Source organism: Zeus faber (assembly GCF_960531495.2).
Source record: "Zeus faber genome assembly, chromosome: 1".
NCBI classification, from domain to species: Eukaryota; Metazoa; Chordata; class Actinopteri; order Zeiformes; family Zeidae; genus Zeus; species Zeus faber.
The window spans coordinates 23,529,967-23,555,937 of record NC_137193.1 but is presented as its reverse complement, the minus strand read 5'-3'; the positions used below and the strand labels follow the sequence as shown (position 1 = coordinate 23,555,937).

Sequence of the window (25,971 nt, the reverse complement as noted above, 5' to 3'; positions counted from 1 at the left end):
TTTTTTACCTTGGAGTGGATGGCAGGAGAAATGGGGTAGGGATAGTCTTGAAGGAAGAATATGTCAAGAGTGTTTTGGAGGTGACGAGAGTGTCGGACAGAGTGATGAGCATGAAGCTGGAAATTGATGGGGTGATAATGAATGTGGTCAATGCATATGCTCCCCAAGTTGGGTGTGAGATGGAAGAGAAAGAAGAGTTCTTTAGTGAGTTGGATGTAGTGGTGGAGGGCGTCCCCAAGGGAGAGAGAGTGGTCGTTGGAGCAGATCTCAATGGGCATGATGGCGAAGGGACCAGAGACATAGGTGACAAGAAGGTGATGGGTAGGTATGGTGTCAAGGAGAGGAATGTGGAAAGACAGATGGTGGTGGATTTCACCAAAAGGATGGAATTGACTGTTGCGAATAAGTAGTTCAAGAAGAGGGAGGAACACAGGGTGACATACAAGTGGGGGAAGGTGCACACAGGAAGATTACATCATATGCAGGAGGTGCAATCTGAAAGAGATTAGTGACTGCAAAGTGGTGGTGGGGGAGTGTGTTGCTAGGCAGCATCGGATGGTGGTCTGTAGGATGACCCTGGAGGCCAAGAAAAGGAAGAGAGTTAAAGAAGCGCCAAAGATAAAATGGTGGAAGTTGAAAAAGGAGTGTTGCATGCATTTTAGGGAAGAGGTAAGGCAGGCAATAGGTGGGAATGAATAGTTACCAGATGACTGGGAAACAACCGCAGAAGTGGTGAGGGAGACGGCCAAGAAGGTACAGGGTGTATCATGCGGGAAGAGGAAGGAAGACAAGGACTCTTGGTGGTGGAATGGGGTAGTACAGGAGAGCATAGAGCAGAAGAGGTTGGCGAAGTAGAAATGGGATAATCAGAGAGATGAAGAAAGTAGACAGGAGTACAAGCTGATGAGGCGCAAGGCAAAGAGTGAAGTGGCAAAGGCAAAGGAAAAGGCATACGACGAGATGTATGAGAGGTTGGACAGTAAGGAAGGAGAAAAGGACTTGTACTGATTGCCAAGACAAAATGACCAAGCTGGGAAGGATGTACAGCACGTTATGGTCGTGAAGAATAATGATGGGAATGTGCTGAGTATTGAGGAGAGTGTGTTGAGAAGGTGAAAGGAGTACTTTGAGGAGTTGGTGAAAGAAGAAAATGAGAGGGAGAGAAGAGTGGATGATGTGGGGATAGTGGATCAAGAAGTGCAGTAAATTAGCAAGGATGAAGTGAGACGAGCATTAAAGAAGATGAAGAGTGGAAAGGCAGTTGGCCAGATGACATACCTGGGGAGGCGTGGAAATGCCTAGGTGAGGTGGCAGTGGCGTTCCTAACGAGACTGTTTAACACCATCCTGGAAAGGGAGAGGATGCTAGAGGAGTGGGGAAGAAGTATACTGGTACCCATCTTCAAGAATGAGGGAGACGTACAGAGCTGTAGTAACTACAGGGGAATAAAGTTGATCAGCCACAGCATGAAGCTATGGGAAAAGGTAGTGGAGGCTGGGTTAAGAGGAGAGGTGGGGATCAGCGAGCAGCAGTATGGTTTCATGGCAGGAAAGAGAAGTACAGAAGCAATGTTTGCTTTAAGAATGCTAATGGAAAAGTACAGGGAAGGCCAGAGCGAGTTGCACTGCGTCTTTGTGGATTTGGAGAAAGCATATGATAGGGTACCGAGAGAGGAAGTGTGGTATCGCATGTGGAAGTCGGGGGTGGCAGAGAAGTACGTAAGAGTAGTACAGGATATGTATGAGGGCAGTCAGACAGTAGTAAGGTGTGCAGTAGCCGTGACGAAGGCATTCAAAGTGGAGGTGGGATTGCATCAAGGATCAGCTCTGAGCCCTTTCTTGTTTGCACTGGTGATGGACATGTTAACAGATGAAATCAGGCAGGAGTCTCCATGGACTACGATGTTCGCGGATGACATTGTGATCTGTAGCGAGAGTAGGGAGCAGGTTGAGGAGAGCCTGGAGAAGTGGAGCCATGAATGAGAGAGAAGAGGAATGAAAGTCAGCAGGAGTAAGACAGAATACATGTGCCTGAATGGGAGGGAGGGCGGCGAAAAGCTGAGAATGCAAGGAGTGGAGTTGGAGAAGGCGGATGAGTTCAAGTACTTGGGGTCGACCATCCAAAGCAGCGGAGAGTGCGGGAGAGAGGTGAAGAAGAGAGTACAGGCAGGGTGGAGTGGGTGGAGAACAGTGTCCAGAGTGATCTGTGACAGAAGGGTTCCAGCAAGAGTGAAGGGAAAGGTATACAGGACGGTAGTGAGACCAGCCATGTTGTACGGTTTAGAGGCGGTGGCACTGACTAAAAGGCAGGTGGCTGAACTGGAGGTGGCAGAGTTGAGGATGTTGAGATTTTCATTGGGAGTGACAAGGATGGACAGGATTAAGAATGAGTACATTAGAGGGACAGCTCAGGTTGGACAGTTTGCTGGAAAAGTGAGAGAGGCCAGATTGAGATGGTTTGGACACGTGTGTAGGAGAGATGAGAGTGACATTGGGAGAAGGATGCTGAGGATGGAGCTGCCAGGCAAGAGGAAAAGAGGAAGGCCAAAGAGAAGGTTTATGGATGTGGTGAGGGAGGACATGCAGGCGGTTGGTGTAAGGGAGGAAGATGCGCAGAACAGAAGGTATTGGAGGCAGATGATCTGCTGTGGCGCCCCCTTACGGAAGCAGCTCAAAGAAGAAGATAGATTGTTGAATAGTGTTTAACACAAACTGAGGCAAATCTTGAAAGAAAATTACATGTAAGACTTTTTTGAATTTCTGCTTTCAATTTCCGATGTCTCAAAACAAACTCGCTGTTGAAAATAAAAAGTTTGAATATTGTAGTTGAATGTTCATATTGTTCCACATAACAAGAGTAATTGGGAGCTACTGAGAATCACATTTTTATTTATTTGTGGAATTTCATTTTCCAACTTGAATTAACATTTGAATTAAACTCAATCATGCTTCCGTAGAAAACAACCATGACTTCTGTTGTTTTCTTAATTAAAGACAAGAAAGACTGCTGCCTTAATTATAGGAGAAAGCCAAGAAGATAAACATTATGTGACGGCCTACAATGTAAGGACAACATTTCCTCCACATTATTATGTGAACTCCCCTCTCATTGTAGTTCAGATACAGTACTATCCGCAATAGTGATGAAAGTTTTGATGTATTTTTTTTCCCCCCAAATTCGGTTCATGACAAGCCACTCTACTCTGCACTCTACAAAATAAAAAAATAAAAATAAAAAAAAGATTTGTTTGATTTTCCCACTGAACGATGGTGAACAATGAGTCAGAATTAGCTCTGGGTTGTGAATGGGATTCTCACAAAAATAATGATTATAGTGAACAAATATTTATTTTGGTGCTATGCAAAGTGTAAATCAGTTACACTCTCTTCGAATTACGCTCAAATGCCTAGTGGACAATAAACACAAAAGATTATTTTATAACAATTATAAATAATTACCAATAGACAGGAGGGGCTCCCTGTTGTATCTGTGTAAAAGCCCCATGGAGAGTAGGCTATATGCTACTGGACATAGATGATAGTCTGCTACTCAGCTACTGTTTGGTTAACAAGGGAACTACATCATACTGGTGTGATATCCGCTTTGTATTGACTCATTTCCCACAGCAGATTAGAACCAACTGGGTGATGTGTCGCCTGTGCGAGGGTCTCCGTGCGTTGCAACGACATTTCACTGTATATGAACGTATGTATATGTGACAAATAAACCTCTTCGACTCCGACACAAAACAACTTTGTGCTCTATCTGGTGGTCATTTGATGTAACTACACTTTTTTTTTTAATCTCTGCTGGAGTCTAGGTTATCGTCCGTTATCAGATTCTATTCATATTACATTTTTTATTTTATTTTTATTAAATGGTAATTAAAATCCAGTAATATATTTAAGTCGCATCCCGCCATGTCACAGGCGAGTCTCAGGAATGTAAAAGCAAAGTAAAAAGGAAAAATTCACAACCCATTTCGATCTTTTTTTATATAACAAAGTAGCTTTTATTGTTTATAAAAATACAAGGGATTTTTTTTTTTTCTGTTTCATCATCTCATACCTGCAGTGCAGCACAGAGACTTGGCTCCAGAGACGAAAGCGTCTCCTGAAGCACTTTCCACTGATGTGATATCCGCCAAAAACAACAACACTGAGACAAAAAAAACAAAACACTTGAGTCTTTCTGAGCATGCAAACTACATGAAAACCTGTCAGACCCCAATTATAACTTATGCTTGTGTTTGCAATGAGTGCAACTATTCAACATTAGAAACCCGATTGTTAACTAAACCTCGTATGTTCAGTGCAATGTTCAAAAAGTGTAACAAGTCGATTCTTTTTAAATATCCAAAGTCATCACATTCACAAAGCAGCATCAATACACAACATAGATATACATCGACATAGAAGATTTTTAAAGAAAGCCATTCACTGTAGTGTTGCACATATTGTGATAATCCTTATGCTGCTCTGCAAGGAGCTGGCTCAGAAACAGAACGTGTGTGTGTGTGTGTGTGTGTGTTTAGGAGTGAGTGTGTAGGAGTGTCATCTCATGTAGTGTGTGATGGCTCGCAAAGTATAAAGAAGCGCAGCCTGAAGTCGGGCCTCCATGACAATCAAGTTGGCGTGAACCTGCAAAAAACACAAATAAATCCCATCAGACTAATGAAACCAGTGGCATCCCCACATTAGGGGCCGTCAGATGGCGCATGTAGTCCTGGTTTCAATTATCAATCTAACATACATTGACAAACTCAACTTTGGCTTTTCTGCTTATAATACAAGCAGAAATAACATGGTTTCAAAATATCCACCGCGTATGCACGCATACGTTCATCTGATTCAGGGGGTTGGGGGGGGGTGACCAGAAGAGAGGCTGATTGGCCAAGGTGTTAAGGGGGCGGGTTCTAGGTTGTTTCGGTGTGGATGCGGAGACTGTGAGGATGCGGAGAGGCGTTGCGAGTCCAGCCGAGAGGTATGAGCGAGTAAGGAGAGGTCCGACGTAAAAAGGGACACGGCCGCCCCTGCTTGATATGTTCCACCACACACCTGAACCCCGGGGTAGTTGCGAGACCGGCAGGAAATTAAAAATGAAAGCGGGCTTTGGCTGCCCAGAGGAGAACCGTCGGCATCTCCTTCTCTGAGTCCTTCAGTTCTCTGGTAAATTCTACTTGAGTTACGAAATTCAACTTGTACTCTTATCTGTTTGTCTGCCGTCAAAACTGAAATTAGAATTGATGTTGCATCACAAGAAAACCGCTGTGTCCAATGATGCTGCCTAAATCAAAGGTGATATGGTTTTAACTGGCACATGCATTTGTTTTCAAGAGATAAGTGAGAGAAGTAGCGTTGTCTTACGTAAACAGCTGTTTGGTAAAACTGCAGTAAATGTGGATATTTAACAATTTGCCGATTTAAAATTTGTGCAAAAGTAGGAATGACCCAATCAACTTTTTTGGCCCTCAACGGGGGTCAGTTATTTTGTATGAGGCGATACAGAGTCTCTATGTGGGTTTTTATTTTACCTTTTTTTAATGCATACCTTCTACGACCCAAAAGTTAAATATTGAGATACTGAAAAGTTGACATTACAGGGAGTGAATTAGATCACTTTTAAGAAAAACAACACCATTAACAACATTAGTATAATATACGCAAACAATAAATAACATCCAAACTAAAATAGTTAAGTCAGTCACCCACCAGTAGGATGTTTCAGTTTCTATAATAGTGAGATCTCTCGATTTAAAAGAACCTTATCATTTTCAGTAATCGATTATTTTCACTGACGGCCTGAGACAGACACTGGTTTCACCGGTATCTACCGTATGTGTGCAATGTTTTACTAAAACCTGGATCTCAAAGGAAAACAACAGTAAACAGTGATCGAAAGCAGTGGACAAACCATAGCTCCGGATGCTACATAAGCCAATTAAAATCAGCATCTTCTTCCAGAGAGGTGAGCGGGTCATCCAAAACAACAAATTAAATGACTTTTGTTTTGGAATTCTGTTTCAAGGTCGCCTCAAGGTGCTTTGGTACAGTCGTTGCCCAAGTTTAATTAGATGTGTTACACAACAGCCTGTTGCTTTTGCCCTTTGTTTTCCAGTTTGAATTGTTTCCACGTGGCTGACATTTGTGTAGTTTGTCCAATACTTAAAAAAAAAAAAAAAAAAAGGCCAAATGAGAGAAAAAAACCATTTCAAAATGTAATGTGGTGCAATTTAGTAGATACCAGCCAACTTCTAAATGTCAGGGCATAATCCTGTTCAAAAGCTTGTGTTAGTGTTGCATGGTCTGAACAAATAAACAGAGTAGTCTGTGTACAAAAAAACTAGATGTAACACATGCTTATTTGGTCTCACAGGGATAAAATAAACAAACAAACCAAACAAGCAAACAAATAAAATAAATTAAAACGGTTAATACCCAGCTTAAACTACCCATATTAACCGATGTAATTATTTTAAAATTGCAAAAAAATAGTAGGGCTTAAAAACACCTTTCATGAAAGTATAGGCCTTTAAGTTTTAAATTACAGTTCAAACTTTATGTAAATATGAATCATCTTTGCAATGACTACTAAACCAGTTCACCGTTTTGGCACATCCCTACAAGGTAACTGGTTTTGATCTGTTCTCAGACCTGCCAACCTTAGGAAAATATTTTGAGTACCACAACAGTGTAACAGGAAGTCTCTGGGGTGTTTGAGTTACTGCAGCTAAATGACTCCATCAGTTATTCACACCGCAGCCGCCTCGTAACGACGCATATTACATCATATGCAAGATACTACGGTTAAATATATACACACATTCATCTGATTAGGATAAACCCTTCAAAATGCATCATCTTGTAAACTTACCGAACATGTTCACCAACTAGAGAAGCGCCGGTTGCAATTTGCGTGGCCGATTTCGATTCCCTGATTCGATTTTGGGCACTTCTGATTTTCATTCAATTATATGTTCATAATAAAACATTCACTATTTCATATATTTTGCATTGTAAGGACACAACATATAACTAACATGGAAATGTCCAGTTCAAACTTCAAATTAAAATCTAAAATAAAATCTTTATAATAATTAATTTGCGTAGTTTCAGATGGCATTTTGTACCTGCATATTTTGACCAAGAATTACGTGGTTGATACACAAAATGCGTGCAGGTTGGCAGGTCTGGGTTCTTCTGGCCCCGGTGGAAAGGGTTTGGAACCATTCTATAGACATTTCCAGTTGTGTGTGTGTGTGTGTGTGTGTGTGTGTGTGTGTGTGTGTGTGTGTGTGTGTGTGTGTGTGTGTGTGTGTGTGTGTGTGTGTGTGTGTGTGTGTGTGTGTGTGTGTGCGCGCGCGCGTGCGCGTACCTTCTCAGAGTGTCTGAAATCTCTCCAGAAGCCGTGATAGATACGTGCGGTGGTCTGCTCGGGGTGGCAGGCGACGGTTTTGACAAACACCTTCAGCAAGCGCTCCAGCAACACGTTTACGCCGCCGTAGTCGTAATCGTCGTAGCTGTGAAGGCAGAAGCGCAGCGACATCTGTTTCAGACTTGACTGGCAAACCAGGATCCTGAGCACAGCCACGGCATGTGAGCAGAGGCAAATTCACACGTCCGCTCAATCATCCATCTTTCAGCATCTGCAGTTTTGTTTCTTGCACCTGATGTATAATCAGATGAACACGTTCAAGAGCAGGTGTGAGTTGTATATGATGAAGATATAAAAAAATGATAAAAGCAATATCATTTAAATGTCGTTAGCATTAGTGACACATTTGTGGTGTGTAATTATGCTGATTGAGTATCACATGGATATGTTTTTCCATTTACAAATGAGTGACTTATCACGCTTATCAACAAATCACATCTTACCAAAGTGTTGCTGAATAATGTAGAATTAGTATTTAATATTCAATAATGATCCCAATCCCATATGAAGGGATTGATAACCGAGTCACAGGGAAAGGGGGGATTGTCCATTGCAAACACATACCGTATGCCGTAGAGGCAGTGGATGTAGTTCCAAAGGGCTTTCCTCAAAGTGTGGGTGTCTACACCTTCATGCATGGCCATTCTGTGGTACGTCAAGTTACTCACAACCTATTAGGAGGGAATATTAAATCACATTGTCAGTCATAGCTCAACCTAGGTTCCCATAGTTCATCACTGTTCTGCCATTTCAATTAGATGTTTTTTGTTTTTTTTTAATTAATAGACAAGACGATAGATCAGAATAGATAGATGGACCAGGGTTTAGCACCACAGCAATGGTAGATCTAGGTCACATAAGTAGCTAGCTTTCATTTGTTACCCACATATCAGCCTTAACCATCCTGCGATCAGTTAATTACGCTACTGCTATCAAGTGAAAGGTGAGGGGACGTAGAAGCGGCGGACAGAGGGCACGGCACAGGGTTCGGGGTCTGGGGACAGATGCCTTGGCACGGTGGCGCAGTGCATTGCACTGCTGCCTCACAGCAAGAAGGTCCTGGGTTCCCCGGAGGAAGGACAAGCCAGGACGGGTTAAATGCAGAGGAACCATTCCACCGGCCACCATCCAAAGCATGTGTGTGTGTTTGTGCAAGCATGTGTTGTAGTGTGGTGTGTTGTGTGACAAATAAAGACTCTTTCTTTCTTCTTTAGGATCGGTACCTGGAACTTCTCGTCCAGTAGCTGTCCCATGTCTGGCAGAAGTCTGTTGACCAGCGAGTAGCCGTGGTCCTCCCAGGAGTAGTCCTGCGGGAGCAATGCACATCAACACTTCTACCTGATCCACAGCTACGTCATCACCCAAAAAACAGATGGTGTCGCCGTCATGTTTTCCCCAAGTAACACAAGTTCACTGAGGGAAATAATGAAGTTTGTTCCAATTACAATCTGCCAAGTTTAGGGCCAGAAAAAAAACAAAAGCAACCTTAAACTTACACAGGAGCAGTCCTCCATACAAAGTTATATAGCAGACTTTTTCAATAAATTGTGCTTGTTCCTATCAACCCTGCTAACCATTCCAACCCATTTGCAGTAAAGTAAATTCACAACTGAGAAGAATCTGATCCTTCCAGTAGGGTTATTATTACAACTACTACAACTACTACTACTACTACTACTACTACTATCAAAGTGAATTCTAAAATGGACCTACATTTCCTACTTAATGTCAAAATAAAGTAGGCTTATATTTTCATTTGCAGGTCCAAGAAAATGTATGTATGTAATTTATGTTGTATGTATTTACCCTTACATAGTGTCGTTTTAAGAGAGAACAATAAATCGTGATATTTCCTCACATTAAACTTCTTCTCTCTGAGCTGCTCCCATTAGGGGTCCTCACAGCGGATCATCTGCCTCCAATACCTTCTGTTCTGTGCATCTTCCTCCCTTACACCAACCGCCTGCATGTCCTCCCTCACCACATCCATAAACCTTCTCTTTGGCCTTCCTCTTTTCCTCTTGCCTGGCAGCTCCATCCTCAGCATCCTTCTCCCAATGTAACTCTCATCTCTCCTACACACGTGTCCAAACCATCTCAAGCTCGCCTCTCACTTTTTCCACCAAACTGTCATGACACTGTGACATAAAAAAAAATTCAATTCAATAAAAAAAAAAAAATGTTCATATGCCTGCCCAGACGTGGCAGATGGTGTGCAATGGCGTGTTAGCGCCAGAACCAAACGCTGGATCCCTGAAACCCACCTGAGCTCTCATGGTGGGCGGAGCCTGCTCTCCTCGGGGGGCGAAGTCCTCATAGCGGAACTCTGGGTCCTCCACCAGACGCAGAACCAGGTCAGGAGGGGTGCCCCGCACCACCGCTGCACACAAACACACAAGGGAATGAGTCAGTGAGGACAGAAATGTGAGTGAGTGAGCGAGCGATGACGGAGTGACGGGGGAGTGTTTGTACCCGTGGGAATGCTCTCGCTCCGCTCCCGCTCAAAACGAGTGAGCATTTCCTCCTGGGTGCATTCCTCCTCCTGCTGCTGCTGCAGCTCCGCCATCCTCTTCATCAGTACCTCCACCTCCATCCCTCCATCGACCAGCTGGGGGAGAGAAAGAAAGAGAGGACTTATGGACTGGACCCCTATAAGGGTTCTGCGATTATGTCAAATTTTTCCTCCCTCCCGGCTAACAACCAGCCCAGCAACTGGCAACTAGATAGACTCGCATGTTTTGCGAACCATTCTCACTGATCGGGCTCGAATAAATCTAATGCTCCTCGTGGCCTCTGTCTGCATCTCCACTTGGAGATGGAGATTGAAGACTTTCTAGATGTATGGAAAACGGACACTTATGTTTCCACTGTAGGATTGCAATATGCTGCTGTTGCTCCATTGTCGTCGGCGACAATGTGATTTTGTGACAGAAAGTGTTTCTCCATCATTCATGTTCTTCTATTCTTTTTTTGGATTACATGTTGAGCTTATCGCGCCGCCTCACCACCCCAGTGGCATATACTGTATATCATATATATCATTGTGTAAAGACTCTCAGTGCGCCTGATCAGTGTTACTGAACTTGCTTGAATAGCAGTCCATACCGTTTTAATTTCCAGTTTTACACAGACATTTGTGACCTTTGAGTGCTGCTTGTGTTATTGCTATTCAGCATTGCGATTCACGCTATTACAATGGAAGATGACAGCAAATGCGCACAGCAAAGCGCAAACGGTGATGTCACCGCTGATCAAATTAATTTTCCCTCTGAATTGTTCTGTCCAATAGATGAAGGACCGCGTCTTTATTTATTTAATTTTTTTTCCAAATTTTAGTTTGCTTAACACAGGGTCGTGTGAAAAACTAACTAGACCTAATGAAAAATGCACCAAAGCAGAAACTTGCTCTTGAAATCGAACCAAATCTAGCCAACTCCACTGCGTTCCAAATTATTATGCAAATTGGATTTAAGTGTCATAAACATTGAATGTTTTGTTTTTCAATTAAACTCATGGATGGTATTGTGTCTCAGGGCTCTTTGGATCACTGAAATCAATCTCAGACACCTGTGATAATTAGTTTGCCAAGTGAGCCCAATTAAAGGAAAACTGCTTAAGAAGGACGTTCCACATTATTAAGCAGGCCACAGCTTTCAAGCAATATGGGAAAGAAAAAGGATCTCTCTGCTGCTGAAAAGCCTCAAATAGTGCAATGTCTTGGACAAGGTATGAAAACATTAGATATTTCACGAAAACTTGAGCGTGTTCATCGTACTGTGAAGAGATTTGTGGTTGATTCAGAGCGCAGACAGGTTTGTGCATATAAAGGCATAATGAGGAAGGTTTCTGCCAGACAAATTCATGGGATTAAGGGAGCAGCTGCTAAAATGCCATTACAAAGCAGTGAACAGGTATTTGAAGCTGCTGGTGCCTGTGGAGTCCCACAAACCTTAAGGTGTAGGATCCTGCAGAGGCAGTTGTGCATAAACCTACTATTAGGCCACCCCTAACCAACGCTCACAAGCAGAAACAGTTGCAGGGGGCCCAGAAATACATGAAGACTCATTTTCAAACCGTCTTGTTTACTGATGAGTGCCGTGCAACCCTGGATGGTCCAGATGGATGGAGTAGTGGATGGTTGGTGGATGGCCACCGTGTCCCAACAAGGCTGCCACGTCAGCAAGGAGGTGGCAGAGTCATGTTTTGGCCGGAATCATGGGGAAAGAGCTGGTAGGCCCCTTTAGGGTCCCTGAAGGTGTGAAAATGACCTTGGAAAAGTATATAGAGTTTGTGACTGACCACTTTCTTCAATGGTACAAAGAGAAGAACCGTGCCTTCCGTCGCAAAATCATCTTCCTGCATGACAATGCACCATCTCATGCTGCAAAGAATACCTCTGTGTCATTGGCTGCTATGGGCATAAAAGGAGAGAAACTCATGGTGTGGCCCCCATCCTCCCCTGACCTCAACCCTATTGAGAACCTTTGGAGCATCCTCAAGTAAAAGATCTATGAGGGTGGGAGGCAGTTGGCATCAAAACAGCAGCTCTGGGAGGCTATTCTGACATCCTGCAAAGAAATTCAAGCAGAAACTCTCCAAAAACTCACAAGTTCAATGGATTCAAGAATTGTGAAGGTGATATCGAAGAAGGGGTCCTGTGTTAACATGTAACTTGGCCTATTAAGATGTTTTTGATTGAAATAGCTTTTGATTTCAGTCAATGACCTAATGCTGCAAATTCAACAAATGACCATTTTCAGTTCTTTACAACCTATAAAATGTTTTGAAACCCTGTTGTGCATAATAATTTAGAAAAGTGCATTTTGAGTTTTTTATTTTTGAAAAAAATACTGTTATCATTGGGAGGTTTGTTCAATAACATTAGAATTATACCCTCACGGTTGATGACTTGAAAATTATACTGACTGTCATTTGCATCGACTACTTAGGAGAATCAGAGAGAAATATAATTTGCATAATAATTTGGACCAAGGTATAGGTGTGAAAGCGGCCTAAGCGCCCTAAAAATCTGCCCTCTGATTGGTGGACTGTGGTGGGGGGTAATCAAGCTTCTGATTGGCTGAGCGTGAAATTACTCGTAACATCAAAGCCACGTGGTTTGCCAAAAGAGAGATCTCTCCAATAGGATAAATATCCCCATGTGATTTCACCAAGAAGTAAATGACAACAGAGAAGCGACGCATATCACTGTCAGCTGCGACACACAGTTTTAAAGACAGGTTATTAGGTTATTATTTTACAAGTTATAAGATTGTTATAAGTTATAAGATTGATAAGTTAACTTATCAAGGAGACAGACCATTAAAATAGCAAAATAAAAAGGACAAAAATGACAAAAAAAAAAAAAAATCACCCAAAAAATACAACTACTGATTGACGATATATTCGTCCAATCGGCCAAGCCTAAGCCCTATATTCCCAAACCAGCAACTTGAAGGGAACCACTTCTTCCTCTCCTTTTAACTACTGCATTGAAAAATATGTTGAATATGTTAAATTTACATTCCTTGGCATAATCCAGCGTTCCTGTATGTTTTTATTACCCCATGATTTGAATAACAAAACCAGGGGAAATATCACAGGTTTTCAATGGTCGTGATTTTTTTCCCCAAGGGCTTTTCAAGCACTTAAACACAAAAGAGGCTATTTTCAAGGTATTCCAGTACTTCAATTTCTGAGGACGAAATTTAAGCACTTCAAGCACCTCAGGGAGCTGATAAGAACCCTGTCTACAAGACACTTCAAATAAAGAAAGATAACCCTGAGACTCACCTCTTGTCTGCCGTCCTCGTGGGTGGGGCTATGAGGGCTGCAAGGCAGATGAGTAGGCGAGGGCGAGTTGAAGGTGTGGCCCCCCAGGTGGTCGGGCTCTGGGTTCAGGCCGCACCCCCACACAAACGACGACAGCGAGTGGGCATGGGCCATGAGGATCACAGCGTGGATCAGCTCGGCCAAAGACCAGCGAGACTCAGCTCCAGGACACACCAGCTCCTGCAAGGGAGGGTTGGGACAGTCAGGCTGCTGTACTGTTCCTGCATTTGGGCCAGGTCTGGCAAAGAAACACGGCTGGTTTTATTCCAGGAGATCCTGTTGTAGCTTGTGTTTTGCTTTGTGAGCTACATTTGCATGTTCAAATGGTAGGGCTGGACATTTACCAGGAGCTCACAATTTGATACCATTCCAATAAAAAGGATTCGATTCAATCTGATATTGATGAGATAGATTCCATAGCGTTAAATTGAATCACTACTAAATTCAGTATACCATCTCAAGAGCAAATTCTGTCTAATACAGAAATTAAATATTTAAATGAGTTTTTGACTATGGTGGTATTTGAAAATAGTTCTATGATTTCCAAATTTGAAAAATATAATTAAATCGTATAGGAGCATTGATTTTGGAATTTGGAAATTTTAGGGGCATTTCTGAAGCATGAAGCAGAGTGAACTACTGTAGAATATACACCAATCAACCACAACATTAAAACCACCACTAATAACCATTAATATTGTGTGACTCCACAAGACCTCTGAAGGTGTCCTGTGGTATCTGGCACCAAGACGTTAGCAGCAGATCCTTTAACCCTTTGAAGTCCAAGCTGAATTCAGAGAAGTGTTGTGAATTTTGGTGTGGTCTGATATTTATCTCAATATAATCAACTTAACACACTTACTCCAAAGTGTTTGATATATCTATATGAAGGAAAATCACAGCTACATTGATATGCCATCAATAGTATGGTCAGTATCATTATGCAGCTTTAAGATAGATCTAAAATACACAAGATGTAAAGAGTATGTTTTTGTATTTTGTGTTGCCGCCAGAAATGCAGTCATAGCACACACTAGAATATACTGACAAACTGTTGTCAACACAAAAGTTGTTCATCAAGGTCTTGGGTAAATAATGAAGTCAAAAGAGTTGATCAAATCTGACATCTAAATAGGTAAAAACAAGGTTTTATCACAACTGCTCACAACTTTATTTCAGTTGACCCAAGGTGTGAAAAGAGCCATTAACTAATGACCTTAAACTTCCACCTGGTGGGGGCCAACACAGGTGTCGATCTGCAGCAGGCAGGGCCCTCTCTATCAGACTCTCAGACAAAGGAATGAGGCTGTAGGAGAGTGGGAGTGAGGCAATGCAATAAATGTAAAGAATGTTTTTAGTTTTGAAAGATTTATTGAAAAAGTCACACAAACTATACACAAAAACTCAAAAAAATGGTTTAAGGTGATAGGTGGGAAGAGCAACTCTAGAACCAACAATCACGTTCAAGTCAAATCGCGGGGGCGATTATCGACCTCAGAGGGTTAAGCCCTGTAAGTTGCGAGGAGGGGCCCCCATGGATCAGGCTTGTTGTTCCAGCACATACCACAGATGCGCCATCAGATCAGACCCTAACCCCAGCTATCCACATGATGTAGAAGAAACGTGATTCATCAAGACCAGACCACCTTCTTTAATTGCTCCATGGTCCAGTTCTGACGCTCACGTGACCATTGTAGGCACTTTCGGCGGTGGACAGCATGGGCACTCTGACCGGCCTGCGGTTAGCCCCATACTCAGCAAGCTGCGATGCACTGTGTGTTGTGAAACCTTTCTATCATAGCAGCATTAACTTTTTCAGAAATTTGTGCTACAAGCACATTGATCTGACCAGATGGGCTTGCCTTTGCTCCCCAAGGTGCATCAATAAGCCTTGGGCGCCCATGACCCTGTTGCCGGTTCACCGGTTGTCCTTCATTGGAGCACTTTTGGTAGGTAGTAACCACTGCATACTGGGAACACCCCACAAAACCTGCCGTTTTTTAGATGCTCTGACCGAGTCGTCTAGTCATCACAATTTGGCCCTCAAAATCACTCAGATCCTTATGCTTACCCATTTTCCTGCTTCCAAACACATCAACTTCAAGAACTGACTGTTTACTTGCTGCCATATATATCCCACCCCTTTACAGGTGAGATGAGATGATCAATGTTCTTCACTTTGCCTGTCAGTGGTTTTAATGTTGTGGCTGATTGGTGTATATACAGCCACGGGGGGTGTGTGTGTGTGTGTGTGTGTGTGTGTGTGTGTGTGTGTGTGTGTGTGTGTGTGTGTGTGTGTGTGTGTGGTATCGGACCTGAATGTGCTTCTGTGTGATGAGCCAGGGCCTGTGTGCCAGCAGCTTGTTCAGTGTTTGCAGGCTGCGTAGCTTGGCGGGGGCGTGCTCCCGACCCCCCAGCCAGCTCTCCTCCCCTCCGGCCTCTAGGAAGGCCAAACTGTGCTGCTGCACCAGGTACGAGCACTGGTGGCGAGCCGCCGCCTGTCCCAAAAGACACAACACGGGCAGTCAGGATTGAAGCTTGAAAATGCGGAAAAACATCGAACAGGAGAAAACTCTATTCCACTGGTGTTTGCACTGAGCTGCTAAGAAACAAACTCAATTATATTTATCCTAAAATGGTATTGAGTTGTAGCAAATACTTTTAAACTGTCTGCACTCTTTAGTATTTAGTGAACAGGAAGTGGCGGCCGTGTCTTGACAAGGCGCAGAAAGAGTTCAACCTTCATATGATCACACTAGTGCGGAAAAGTGTGATTATAAACACAATAGATGAAAATCCCACTTAGATTCCCATTGATTTTCCAATATGTATTATTTTGTCCTAATTATATCAGGGCTATGAAGCAAATAGGATAAAAGCATGTTTATTCCAGTCAGCCTTATCTTTATAGGCTTTATGGCTTCAGTAGTGATTGCTGAGTATTAAGTAGAATTAATTATGCGCGTGTGTGTGTATGCGCGCGTGTGTGTGTGTGTGCTGGAATTCAATGCTGTTGGAAATCATGAGCACAAGTGAGTGGAAAAATATTGACACTGGAACACTGAGGGCATAAACGAAACAAAATAAAACTCCTCAGCGGGAAAGGGAAAGTGTAGATCTACAAACAACTTTGAAATGCATTACTCTCGCTGTATTTTATTTTTCTAAAACAAGTAATGACTAAGCTCCCTCAAAAGGTTGGCACTTCCTCTAAATTGAGAGTCAAGCCTGAACATGTGTTTTGAATGCCGCGGCTGTATTGGTCTTAGGTTTTAGTGACACGGCGTCTGTTATAGAATGAAATTTGAAGCTGGCCTCAAATTAAACATATGTTTGAAAACAGATTATAATCGTCCTTTAAAAAGGTTTTGATTGGTCTAACGTTGTTGCTCGGTGATAATGGGAGCATGATAAAAGCATCGGGATCTTCTCACCATGATGACGATGTAGTGTCTCCAGAGGCAGGGCAGGGGACCGTCCAAATCCAGCAGATCATGCTGAGTCCGCAGGAAGCAGCTCAGGTAGGCCGGGTGCAGAGCCATCACCATTGTGATGTTGTCCAACCGGCCCAACGAAAAGAAAGCATCGATCAGGACATCCTTGTCAGGCCCTTCCTTCAACATCTAAAGAGAACGGGAAAACAAAAAAACAAAAACAAAAAAATAGATAAAAAGATACGCACGCCTTAATTAATGCACACTGGGTTGTTCCCATGGATCGGGACAATTTACTTGTAAATTGGTTTTAAAATTAAAATTGATCAGTGGAAGAGGATTTGAAAGGAAACAAACAGCCATGTGTAGCAGATAACCCTCCCTAAATTGATAACACCAAAAGATTTTTCTTCCTTTCTACTTTATTTTGTAACAAATCAGACCACAAGTAACTAATAGTTGGCCACTGAGCCAAACATAACAATATTCCTATCTTTACTATAAAAAAAATAAGACATAATTGCAATGTTATTGTATTGTTCTTTATATCTTGGGTTGGAGGGAGAATATCGGCAGCTCACTGACCCCTCAATGATCTACAAGACAAGGGAGCTTTGGTTGTGATATTGCATCAACCAATAAGGTAAGAAAAGGAACAGTTTTACATTTTGCTAGTGCCAAAATAAATTTGTGAGTTTATTATGGACTTTGTGACAGTGCCCTTTGCTTTTTTTTGGACTATTGTGCTGTTCTCCAGTTATTATGCGGGTGAAAAAGATAAAACAAAACCCATTAAATAAGTGTAATCTCATATTGGTGCTTTTCTAACAAATATTTACAAAAAAAAGCATTGCTTTACAAGTAGGATATAAAAAATAAACTTCCTTGCATTTATCTTAAAATGACAACCCACACACACACACACACACCTCTTTAGCAGGGATGTAGGCACTTGAACCTGAAGCCAAAGCCCGAGGCACTTCAACTCCTCGTTCCTGAGCAAGGACAGAAGAAAAGGTTCATGTTGGTGAGCGAAAAATAACCTACTTGTTGTCAGGAGATACATATATTTCGAGAACAAAATGCTCGAACAATAAAGCCGACTGAGAACCTCTAATAACATGCAACTGGAAAGACCCTTTCCATGACCTTACAGCCCAGGAATCGTGCAGAAAACGTCATCTCTGGAAGACTGGCACAAAAATGTCGATTTTCTAATGCTGTCGTCCTTTATCGACACAAATAAATCGGCTGGGCGCAGCATTACAGTTGTGCACTTGTTTCTAGAAGCAACAGGGATCTGTACTGAGACAGGGGTGTGTCTGCTGTGTTTTTCAGGGCTCGCTGAGCACAGGAGGCGGGTCCCGCCAGCTTGTTTGTGCACACCGGCCTTACGTCACCCTCCGCGGCTCAGTGTCTGATGAAATCAGCTGGTAATGCCATGGAGAAACCTCTACTCATGATCAGTTCATGAAAATTTAAATTCCTCCCCGATGAAATTTCAAATTGCCTCTTGTGGAAACGTGTCATTAACGACTTAATTCAACCACGTCAGTAGAAATCCGTTTTTAATGTTGTTGGGGTTTATTCTGGAGCACATTATGTCAGGACAGGACTTGTATATATTTTCTCATTTGTTTTGCTTTTCCTGTTTATTTTCTGATTTCTTTCATTTTACCTCAGTTTTTTTTTGTCGTGCTGATTTTAGATGATGTACTTTGTATGTCATGTTAAAAGAAAAGTCGAAAAATAAATGAAAAAAATAAAGACTTAATTTCTTTCTTCCCACTCGGACCTTACCTTTGCGCTGCGGAGCAGCTTGCCCGCCCTCGCCCGTACCTCGGCCAGCGGGCAGGACTCCGACAGCCGCAGCAGACTGAGGAGGGTCTGTTTACCGAGCCGTACCGAGCCGGGACGGTCCAGACCCAAGCACGTCAGCACGGCCTGGGTCAGGTCTTCCAGAGCGGCGGCTCTCTCCGCCTCGTCCCTGCTGCACAGCTGCGCGAAGGTCTTGGGGTTCGGGTACGGTTCTGACTCGGATAAGTGTCGGGACGCCGAGCGGACCAGCGGCCGGTCAGGCTGAGCCTCACACAACATGACTCGGCCGAATTCACTCGCAACTACGCCGGTCTTAGCAGCTATCGCGATATTTGTCGGGTTAGCCGATATTGCGACCCCACAGCTGCCCGGTACACTGCCTGTCTGAATTAGCTGAGCGAACGAGCCACTGCCGGCGGTGTCGTTTCCGTTAGCTAACCTGATGTGGGTGGCGGGTCGCGGGGAAAAGTGCGGAACCCGTCGACTCGTTCGCTCCACAAACATTTCGCCATATGTGTGTTTTTAGGTATGTTTTAACGTCTAGGTGGCGAACAATAAAATGTATGCACGTAATCACAATGAGCCGGCGACGTTCATAATCTTCGTTTTGTGTGCGGCGGGGGGGGGGGCTGTAGTTTGGGTTTCACATGTCACGGCAGTAAAACCCAGGACTCCGTTGAAGGAAGGAAATGATTCGCTGAGAAACGCTTTCATTGCCCTTGTTTTTGTCTTATTTCATTATTTCAATTGTATTGTTCTACTTCGTAAATGTATTTTGCTTTGCTTGCTTTTATTGACGTGAATCACTTTGAGTTACATGCCGCGTATGAAAGGTGCTCTACAAATAGATGATTATGATTATGATTATTATTGTTATTACTGTTATTCTGCCGAGTTGCGACAGCCGTCTTCCTACAATGGATGACGTCACGCGTGACGAGCGCGGAAGCGGTTTTTGGCCAATGAAATGGTCAAGCTCGAAGCTCGTCGGCGATCCCGTTTGTGGAGAGTTACCTGTGAAAGTGTCTCGAAGGCCAAAAGAATATTCACAAAACTTTACACTCATCCGCCCTTCTGTCCCCTCTCGCCCCCCTCCCATGTTTCTCCATCTCTCTCTCTCTCTCCGCTGTCTGTGAAAAAGAAGTTGTTTCTGAATATGTACTTCCTGATTCACCTTTATTTAGGAAAATAAAAAGCACTCACACACGCACCTTTACAACGTGAGACATGCTATTTTAAAATACCCCTACATCCTTCATTTATTTCGATGTGTTGCAGAATGTTCGATACCTTTTCTCAGGGGTAATAAAGGGGCAATGTCACCTCTAGATGTGAGGGGGAGGAATAGAATAGAGGAAGAGGTGGCAGTGGCAGATTAAAAAAAAAAAACAACTTGGGGTGATGTTTATGTCCCTTTGATATCACACAAACTGTCTGTGACACTTCACACGGACGCCAACAACAAAACAAAAAAAACAAAAAAAAAACCTCGGTGTACTGTTGTACCGTTTCCCTATGAGGGAAGACTTTTATTAACAAACACACAGGCCGGCTATGGAGGATGACCTTCAGGAGCAGACGCGCGTAGAGATGGGTTACCGTGGCAACCGGCATTTTGTCTCCGAGGATGGACAGGGTAAGACTGGGGAGGCCTGGAGGGGTGGAAGAGCTTGGGCTACAAGCAGAGGTCAAGATTCACACAGGGCTCCTAGTTTTGTATTTTACAGGAAGTAAAAAATGTATGTTTTGTGTGTTTGTGTGTGTGTGTATGTGTGTATGTGTGTGTGTGCGCGTGTGTTCAGAGGAAGGGGAATGGGAGTCCTTAGACAATTTTGTTCTCCAACGCAGCGATCCTCTTTGACACACTCTCTAGTAAGACTTGTCAAGGACAACAACGATGAGACAGAAATCAAAACAATGCACAATCCAAATTCCCACTGAACTGAACACACTGCAAAGTCAGCGTCTCTCTCTCTCTCTCTCTCTCTCTCTCTCGCGCTCATCATTTATATCAGTGGTTCTCAACATGGGGTCCGGGGATCCCCAGGGGTCCTTCAAGAGGTTCCAGGGGGTCCCCAGCAAACAAGCTTTAATAATATCACCATTACCAACGTTAAACAACATTCAAAAATATCCCCATTATTATATTAAAAAGTCTGGAGCACCATTAGGGAGCCTACAATCACAGCAGTTTTGAATTTGAGGATCACTGATTCATACCATACAGTGGTTCATTGTCCGTTGTGGTTCAAATATCTTGGAAAGGATGTGCCACAGAAAGTCTTCATTTAGTTCTGTAGAGAACATATTACAGCAATTTAAACTTCACAGCCGTAATTCTATCTCTTAGCCTCCCTCCCCTTTCTTGCTCCTTCCTTCCTTCCATCCCTCCCCCCAAGTTATTTGTGCATATCTCAGACACAAGCTGTTCCACCTCTTGTAAAGGATATGTTTCTTTGTCAGTGCCTGCAGGGCATCCTCTACTTTTTTCTGGAACTTTACAAGGGAGTCACACTCACAAGGATCCTCCTCTGTGGGGAAAAGAAGCACCGGTATCAGATGACATTCGTTGAGATGTAAACAACACGATGTGTGTGTTTGTGTGTGTGTGTGTGTGTGTGCGTGCGTGCGTGCGTGCGTGTGTAGTGTGAGTAGGTAATTAATGCTTGCAGCAATGTGGAACCTTGACAGATGTTGATCTGCAGCTTCTTAGCAATCTGGGTCATGGTCTTGAAGTCGGCGGTGTAGAAGTAGTGCTCTCCGGTGGGCTCAGAGGCAATCTCCTTCAGCTCGTCTTCCACCGCATTGCCAACGCCAACAGCATACATCTTGAAGCCTGCAACACACCCAGACACAGGCATATGCAGAACAAACTCGCATAAACATACAAAAATTAATTTCTGTATCAATTATAAGTCTAAACTCTTTTCCCTGCCTCTCTCCTACCGTTTTCCTTCGCCTTCTTAGCAGCATCTCCAATATAGTCCTGGCTGCGTCCGTCAGTGAAGACGATGCCCACCTTGGCGACGCCGGGACGGGCCCCCTGGGTGGGGGTGAAGCTGTTGTCAGAGAGGTACCTGAGGGCCTGGCCTGTCATGGTTCCCCTCTCCATGTAGGCCATCTTCTTCACAGCGTCCTTCAGGTCCTTCTTGTTGTTAAAGCGACCCAGGGGGAACTCCTGGAAGGTGCAGGGTGACGGGCAAGGAGAGAAATTCAGTGAGTGAAGGAAGGAAGGAGCATTCCATTTTGTGGTTGTTTACATTGATGTAGTTGTAAGACAATACTTTGTGTATAAAGCCCCCCCCCCCCACACACACACACACCTGTTTGACTGCGCTGCTGTACTGCACCAGTCCCACGTGGGCCTTGCTGTCGGAAACATCTAGTTTGTCAATAATTTGGTTGATCCACTTCTTGACCAGCTCAAAGTTCTCTGGTCGCACACTCTTTGACCCATCGATCAGGAACACCACATCGGTGGCAGCGTTGCTGCAGGCTAGTGATGTCAGACATACACGGAATGTAATTCCAACAGTGCTCTTAGACACAGCATACATTCTCCTCACATAACTAAGCATCTTTTTTCTAGTCTTTCTTCACACACACACACTCGCTCACTCACCACTGCAGCTGCGACCATCATCCATCAGGGTAAAGCCATCTTTGCAGGCACACTTGTATGATCCAGGGGTGCTGATGCATATCTGCTCACAGTCATGATCCCCAGTGGCACACAGGTCAGACACTGTAGTATGCATGAAGAATGCACACACACAGTGGCAAATATGTGTGCGCACACACACACACACACACAGGGGTGGGGTTGTTGGAGTTAGGGGGAGAGAATGAAACTATGTCAGTTTGAAAAATCTACTGTACGATTTCTTTTAATGATCCACTGTTGATCAGCTGAAATTAGACATTCGAATGATTTGGCTGATTTACATGTGCAGCTTGAGAGCAATTCCAGTGGATCCTTAAAACACACAGAGTTGGGAAAGATCAGATTAGCCTTGACCAAGAAGACTTAAACGTTTCCCATTGTCAGGTACAGGCACATCCAATAACAGACCAACCCTGTGGACACGCAGGCCCGCCCGCTCTGAGAACATCTACACAAGATGTGCAACAAGATTGGCTGCTGAAAAAGTGAATGTCAGCAGTCAAAGCGCCACAGAGCAGGTCCACCAGAGAGCAGTACTAAATGGAGGATTAATGATTAGCACTAATAGAGTACTAATTACACATGTACATTCTTGTCTCTCACTCTGCAGGGAGTGACTGAAGGACAGGAAGGCAATTCATTCCAAAAGGTTGTCCTCCTTCCAAATCGACATTAAAGACTAACTGGTCGAATGTCAGAGGAGTAAACACCTCATCATTTGTAAGGCAGCAGAGAGGACAGAAGGCGGGGCACAACATTTTAGAATGAAATGCAGTCGACACCTTACTCTCGATACCGAGGAGCGGAAAAAACTCAGTTGGTTGACATGAAGGCGAAGTTAATACCAGGGATGCCAGGTCATTTTTACTTTCTTTCACTCTCTGACCCTCTGATCTACATTGTCATCGGCACATTTTGTGATCCCTAACAACCATTGTCTGGATGTCTATAAAGGTAGAACATTGATAGCAAGAACAATGTCCCCATATCTTTGGTCTATGGCAACTTCATTCCATCTTCTGCTTATTTCCACCTGTTCCTGTTTCTTCTCAACCCCATCTGGCTCCCATCTCTCTCCCATCTTACCACAGAAGGCTTCCTGGAACTTCTTGGTGAGTTTCTCGATGACGCTGTAGCTCTCCACGTAGTCCACATGGTCGTCCAGGGGCTCGCTGGCAATCTGCTTCAGGGTGTTCATGTCCACGCGGCCAACGCCAATGGCGAACATCTCAATGCCGGCATCCCGAGCCCGCTGGGCCACATCCTTCACGTTGTCCTGAGGGCGGCCGTCTGTCACAATAATGGCAACCTAAAAGGAATGACCAGAAAAAAAAATTTGAGACAAAATAGGCTTATGTTGTTATTGTGTTTTCTGTGCTTCTCATGGTATATGTGAGCGTCTGACCTTGCTTATGTCAGGAGATTTGACGCGAGCACCCTCGCTCTCGCTGAAGGCCACGTTGAGGGCAAACTGGATGGCCAGGCCGGTCATGGTCCCGGTGGAGAGGGGTTCTATCTTGGTAACAGCCTTAACCAGGCCGGCCTTTGTGCGGTGGGTCTTCAAGGAAACCTGTAGTTGCAGGATTTAGACAATTGTTAGTTCGAGCGTTCTTGGCTCTAAGCAATTATACGCATTATGAAATTTGCAAGGGCAAGTGTGGGATGAGATCGGGAATCCTGGGTACCTCGTTTTTGACACGGCTGGCATAGTTGACCACTCCCACACGGGTGGCGTTGAGCCCAACGTCCAGGCCCTCAATGACCTTAGCCAGGAAGACCTTGACCTGCTCGAACTCTGAGGGGCGGACACTGCGGCTGCTGTCCACGATGAACACCAGGTCCGTGGGACGGGTCTTGCACAAGCCTGCCGCTAGGGAGGGAGGGAGGGAGGGAGGGAGGGAGGGAGGAAGGGAGGAAGGGAGAGAGGGATGGAGGGAGGGAGGGACGAGAGAAGAGAGCTCAGTGTGTGTTTGTACATTCATTTATTTTTTTCACATTGGTAAAATGCTGACAGTGTGATGGAGAAAAGTAAGTTGGTGAAGCGAGGGGAAAAGGGTGAGGGAGGTTAGTGTGATGGTGGGAGAGGTCGAGAGGGGGGTGAGAGAAGGATGGAGAGAGGCCGAAGAGAAGACAGAAATAAGTGGAGAGTTTGACAAGAAAACTAAGATAAATTTAAAAAAAGAAAACTATTTTGAGTTGATTAATTTTGAACTGATTAAAATCGATAGAATCCATTTCAGCAAGCCTTCCCTGTTCACAGAATTATAGAAAGTGTGTGTGTTTGTGTGTGTATGGTCGCGATGGTGGCATTGGGGACGGTGGTGGTGTATTGGTGTTTGTGTGTGTTTGGAGCTCCATGTGTATGTGGCTTCGTTAAATTATGTGTGGGCTCACCAAAACTTCCAGTGTCTGTGAAACCTCACTGATCTCCCTTGTTGCCCTTCACCTCTCTCCCTCCATTGCGCGCGCACACACACACACACACACACACACACACGCACACGCACACGCACACGCACACACACCTTTTCTACACTCCTTTTTTGAAACTTATCCAATCCCAGCTATGAAGAGGGCCTTGATAACCAGCATCACCACAAGCCACAGGCTCTTTCACTGTAATATTGTGATACATCCTAACAACCTGTTATTGCATTGAATCATTATGGATTAATATCCATGCAGAAAATACACAATGACATTCAGAAAGTAAAGGGATCTTTTGTTTGACGATTAATGGGGAGTTTTATGTAAACTAAACGATCAAAGCCTTCTTACAATTTCCCAGTCAGAGTTTTCAGTCAGAGATGACTCATCGCAACAAAACGAAAACTTGAATTTCTCCATTTCAAACTCCCAAGACATCTCTATTTCTGTCTGCTGGTTCCAGTGCGGAACCCGAAAGCCTGCACACACACACACACACACACACACACACACACACACACAAACAAACATTGAAAGCGGAATTAAACAATTAGTCTAATTGCAATCTCCAATTAACCTTAAATCAACACAATTTTAAAATATCCAGTTCAGTTATCCAGTTAAGTTAGTCTTCAAACTAACCCGCTGGAAAAGTGTTGGAGTGGAGAAATCACTTGTGTGATTCTACACTGAGAGTTGAGACAGGCTTTGCTGTCTTTTCGATACATATTTTACAGTCAGGGTTAAAGAGATGGTTCCTGGTTAGTTTAGTTATTGGTAGTAAGTAGTAGCAAGTTGCACAAAGCCAAAAGGCAATGCCAAGACACTCATTCCATGTGCAGCACGACATGTATGCTCATCTAGGTTTAAGGATTTACAGGTGTTAAAGGTTAAAGGTCATGGATGTTCTCTTTTTCTTACCCATGGCGGCGGCCGTGCGGAGGTCCACGGTGGCGTGCGCTCCCACGAGGCCGAGCAGCAGCAGGAACAACGGTGCGGTAGGCGTCATGGCGACGGAGACAGAGAGACAGCCGGAGGGACGGTGGCGCGGAGGTGGAGGAGGAGGAGAGGATCCGAGCGGACAGTCCTGGAGTCGGGATGCTGGGGAGGAGAGCGAGCGGGACCAGCACAGCGCCAGGCAAGGGGGACGGCCGCAAAGTGAGAACGACTCTCTCAAAACTCCAGGTTATCAATGCAAGTGCTTCACACACAGCCCCCAGAGCCCCCCCCACACTCTATAGCTTCAGTGTGTGTGTGTGTGCGTGTGTGTGTGTGTGCGTGTAGGTATAAGAAGGGGAAATACCTGCTTTGGGAGGACCTAAAACGGTGGGCAGGGAAAGACAAACACACCTTGATATGGGT

At 44.0% G+C, this 25,971-nt stretch overlaps 2 protein-coding genes across 4 annotated transcripts; both read right to left on the bottom strand.

Annotated features, from left to right (window-relative positions):
• Nucleotides 1-4,004: 4,004 nt before the first annotated feature.
• On the bottom strand, nucleotides 4,005-18,783 carry sesn2 (sestrin 2). Of its 2 annotated transcripts, none has more exons than XM_080014370.1 (11): nucleotides 18,501-18,783; nucleotides 17,630-17,695; nucleotides 16,701-16,889; nucleotides 15,582-15,764; nucleotides 13,228-13,446; nucleotides 9,907-10,042; nucleotides 9,699-9,814; nucleotides 8,658-8,741; nucleotides 7,999-8,105; nucleotides 7,375-7,519; nucleotides 4,005-4,640 (listed from the first exon to the last, which is right to left on the bottom strand). In XM_080014370.1, the coding sequence occupies exons 3-11, from the start codon at nucleotides 16,887-16,889 to the stop codon at nucleotides 4,554-4,556; spliced, it is 1,266 nt and encodes a 421-aa protein (XP_079870496.1). In that variant the 5' UTR covers nucleotides 17,630-17,695; nucleotides 18,501-18,783; the 3' UTR covers nucleotides 4,005-4,553. The 2 variants fall into 2 exon arrangements, with proteins under 2 accessions (XP_079870496.1, XP_079870495.1); XM_080014369.1 differs by having other exon boundaries at nucleotides 18,540-18,547.
• A 1,230-nt stretch (nucleotides 18,784-20,013) lies between these two features.
• Nucleotides 20,014-25,754, bottom strand: matn1 (matrilin 1). Of its 2 annotated transcripts, XM_080011640.1 has the most exons (10): nucleotides 25,531-25,754; nucleotides 23,868-24,052; nucleotides 23,588-23,752; nucleotides 23,269-23,491; nucleotides 22,141-22,263; nucleotides 21,842-22,014; nucleotides 21,465-21,696; nucleotides 21,202-21,354; nucleotides 20,971-21,049; nucleotides 20,014-20,392 (listed from the first exon to the last, which is right to left on the bottom strand). In XM_080011640.1, exons 1-10 carry the CDS (start codon nucleotides 25,616-25,618, stop codon nucleotides 20,341-20,343), a joined length of 1,473 nt encoding a protein of 490 aa, XP_079867766.1. In that variant the 5' UTR covers nucleotides 25,619-25,754; the 3' UTR covers nucleotides 20,014-20,340. The 2 variants fall into 2 exon arrangements, with proteins under 2 accessions (XP_079867766.1, XP_079867767.1); XM_080011641.1 differs by lacking the exon at nucleotides 22,141-22,263.
• Nucleotides 25,755-25,971: the final 217 nt, after the last annotated feature.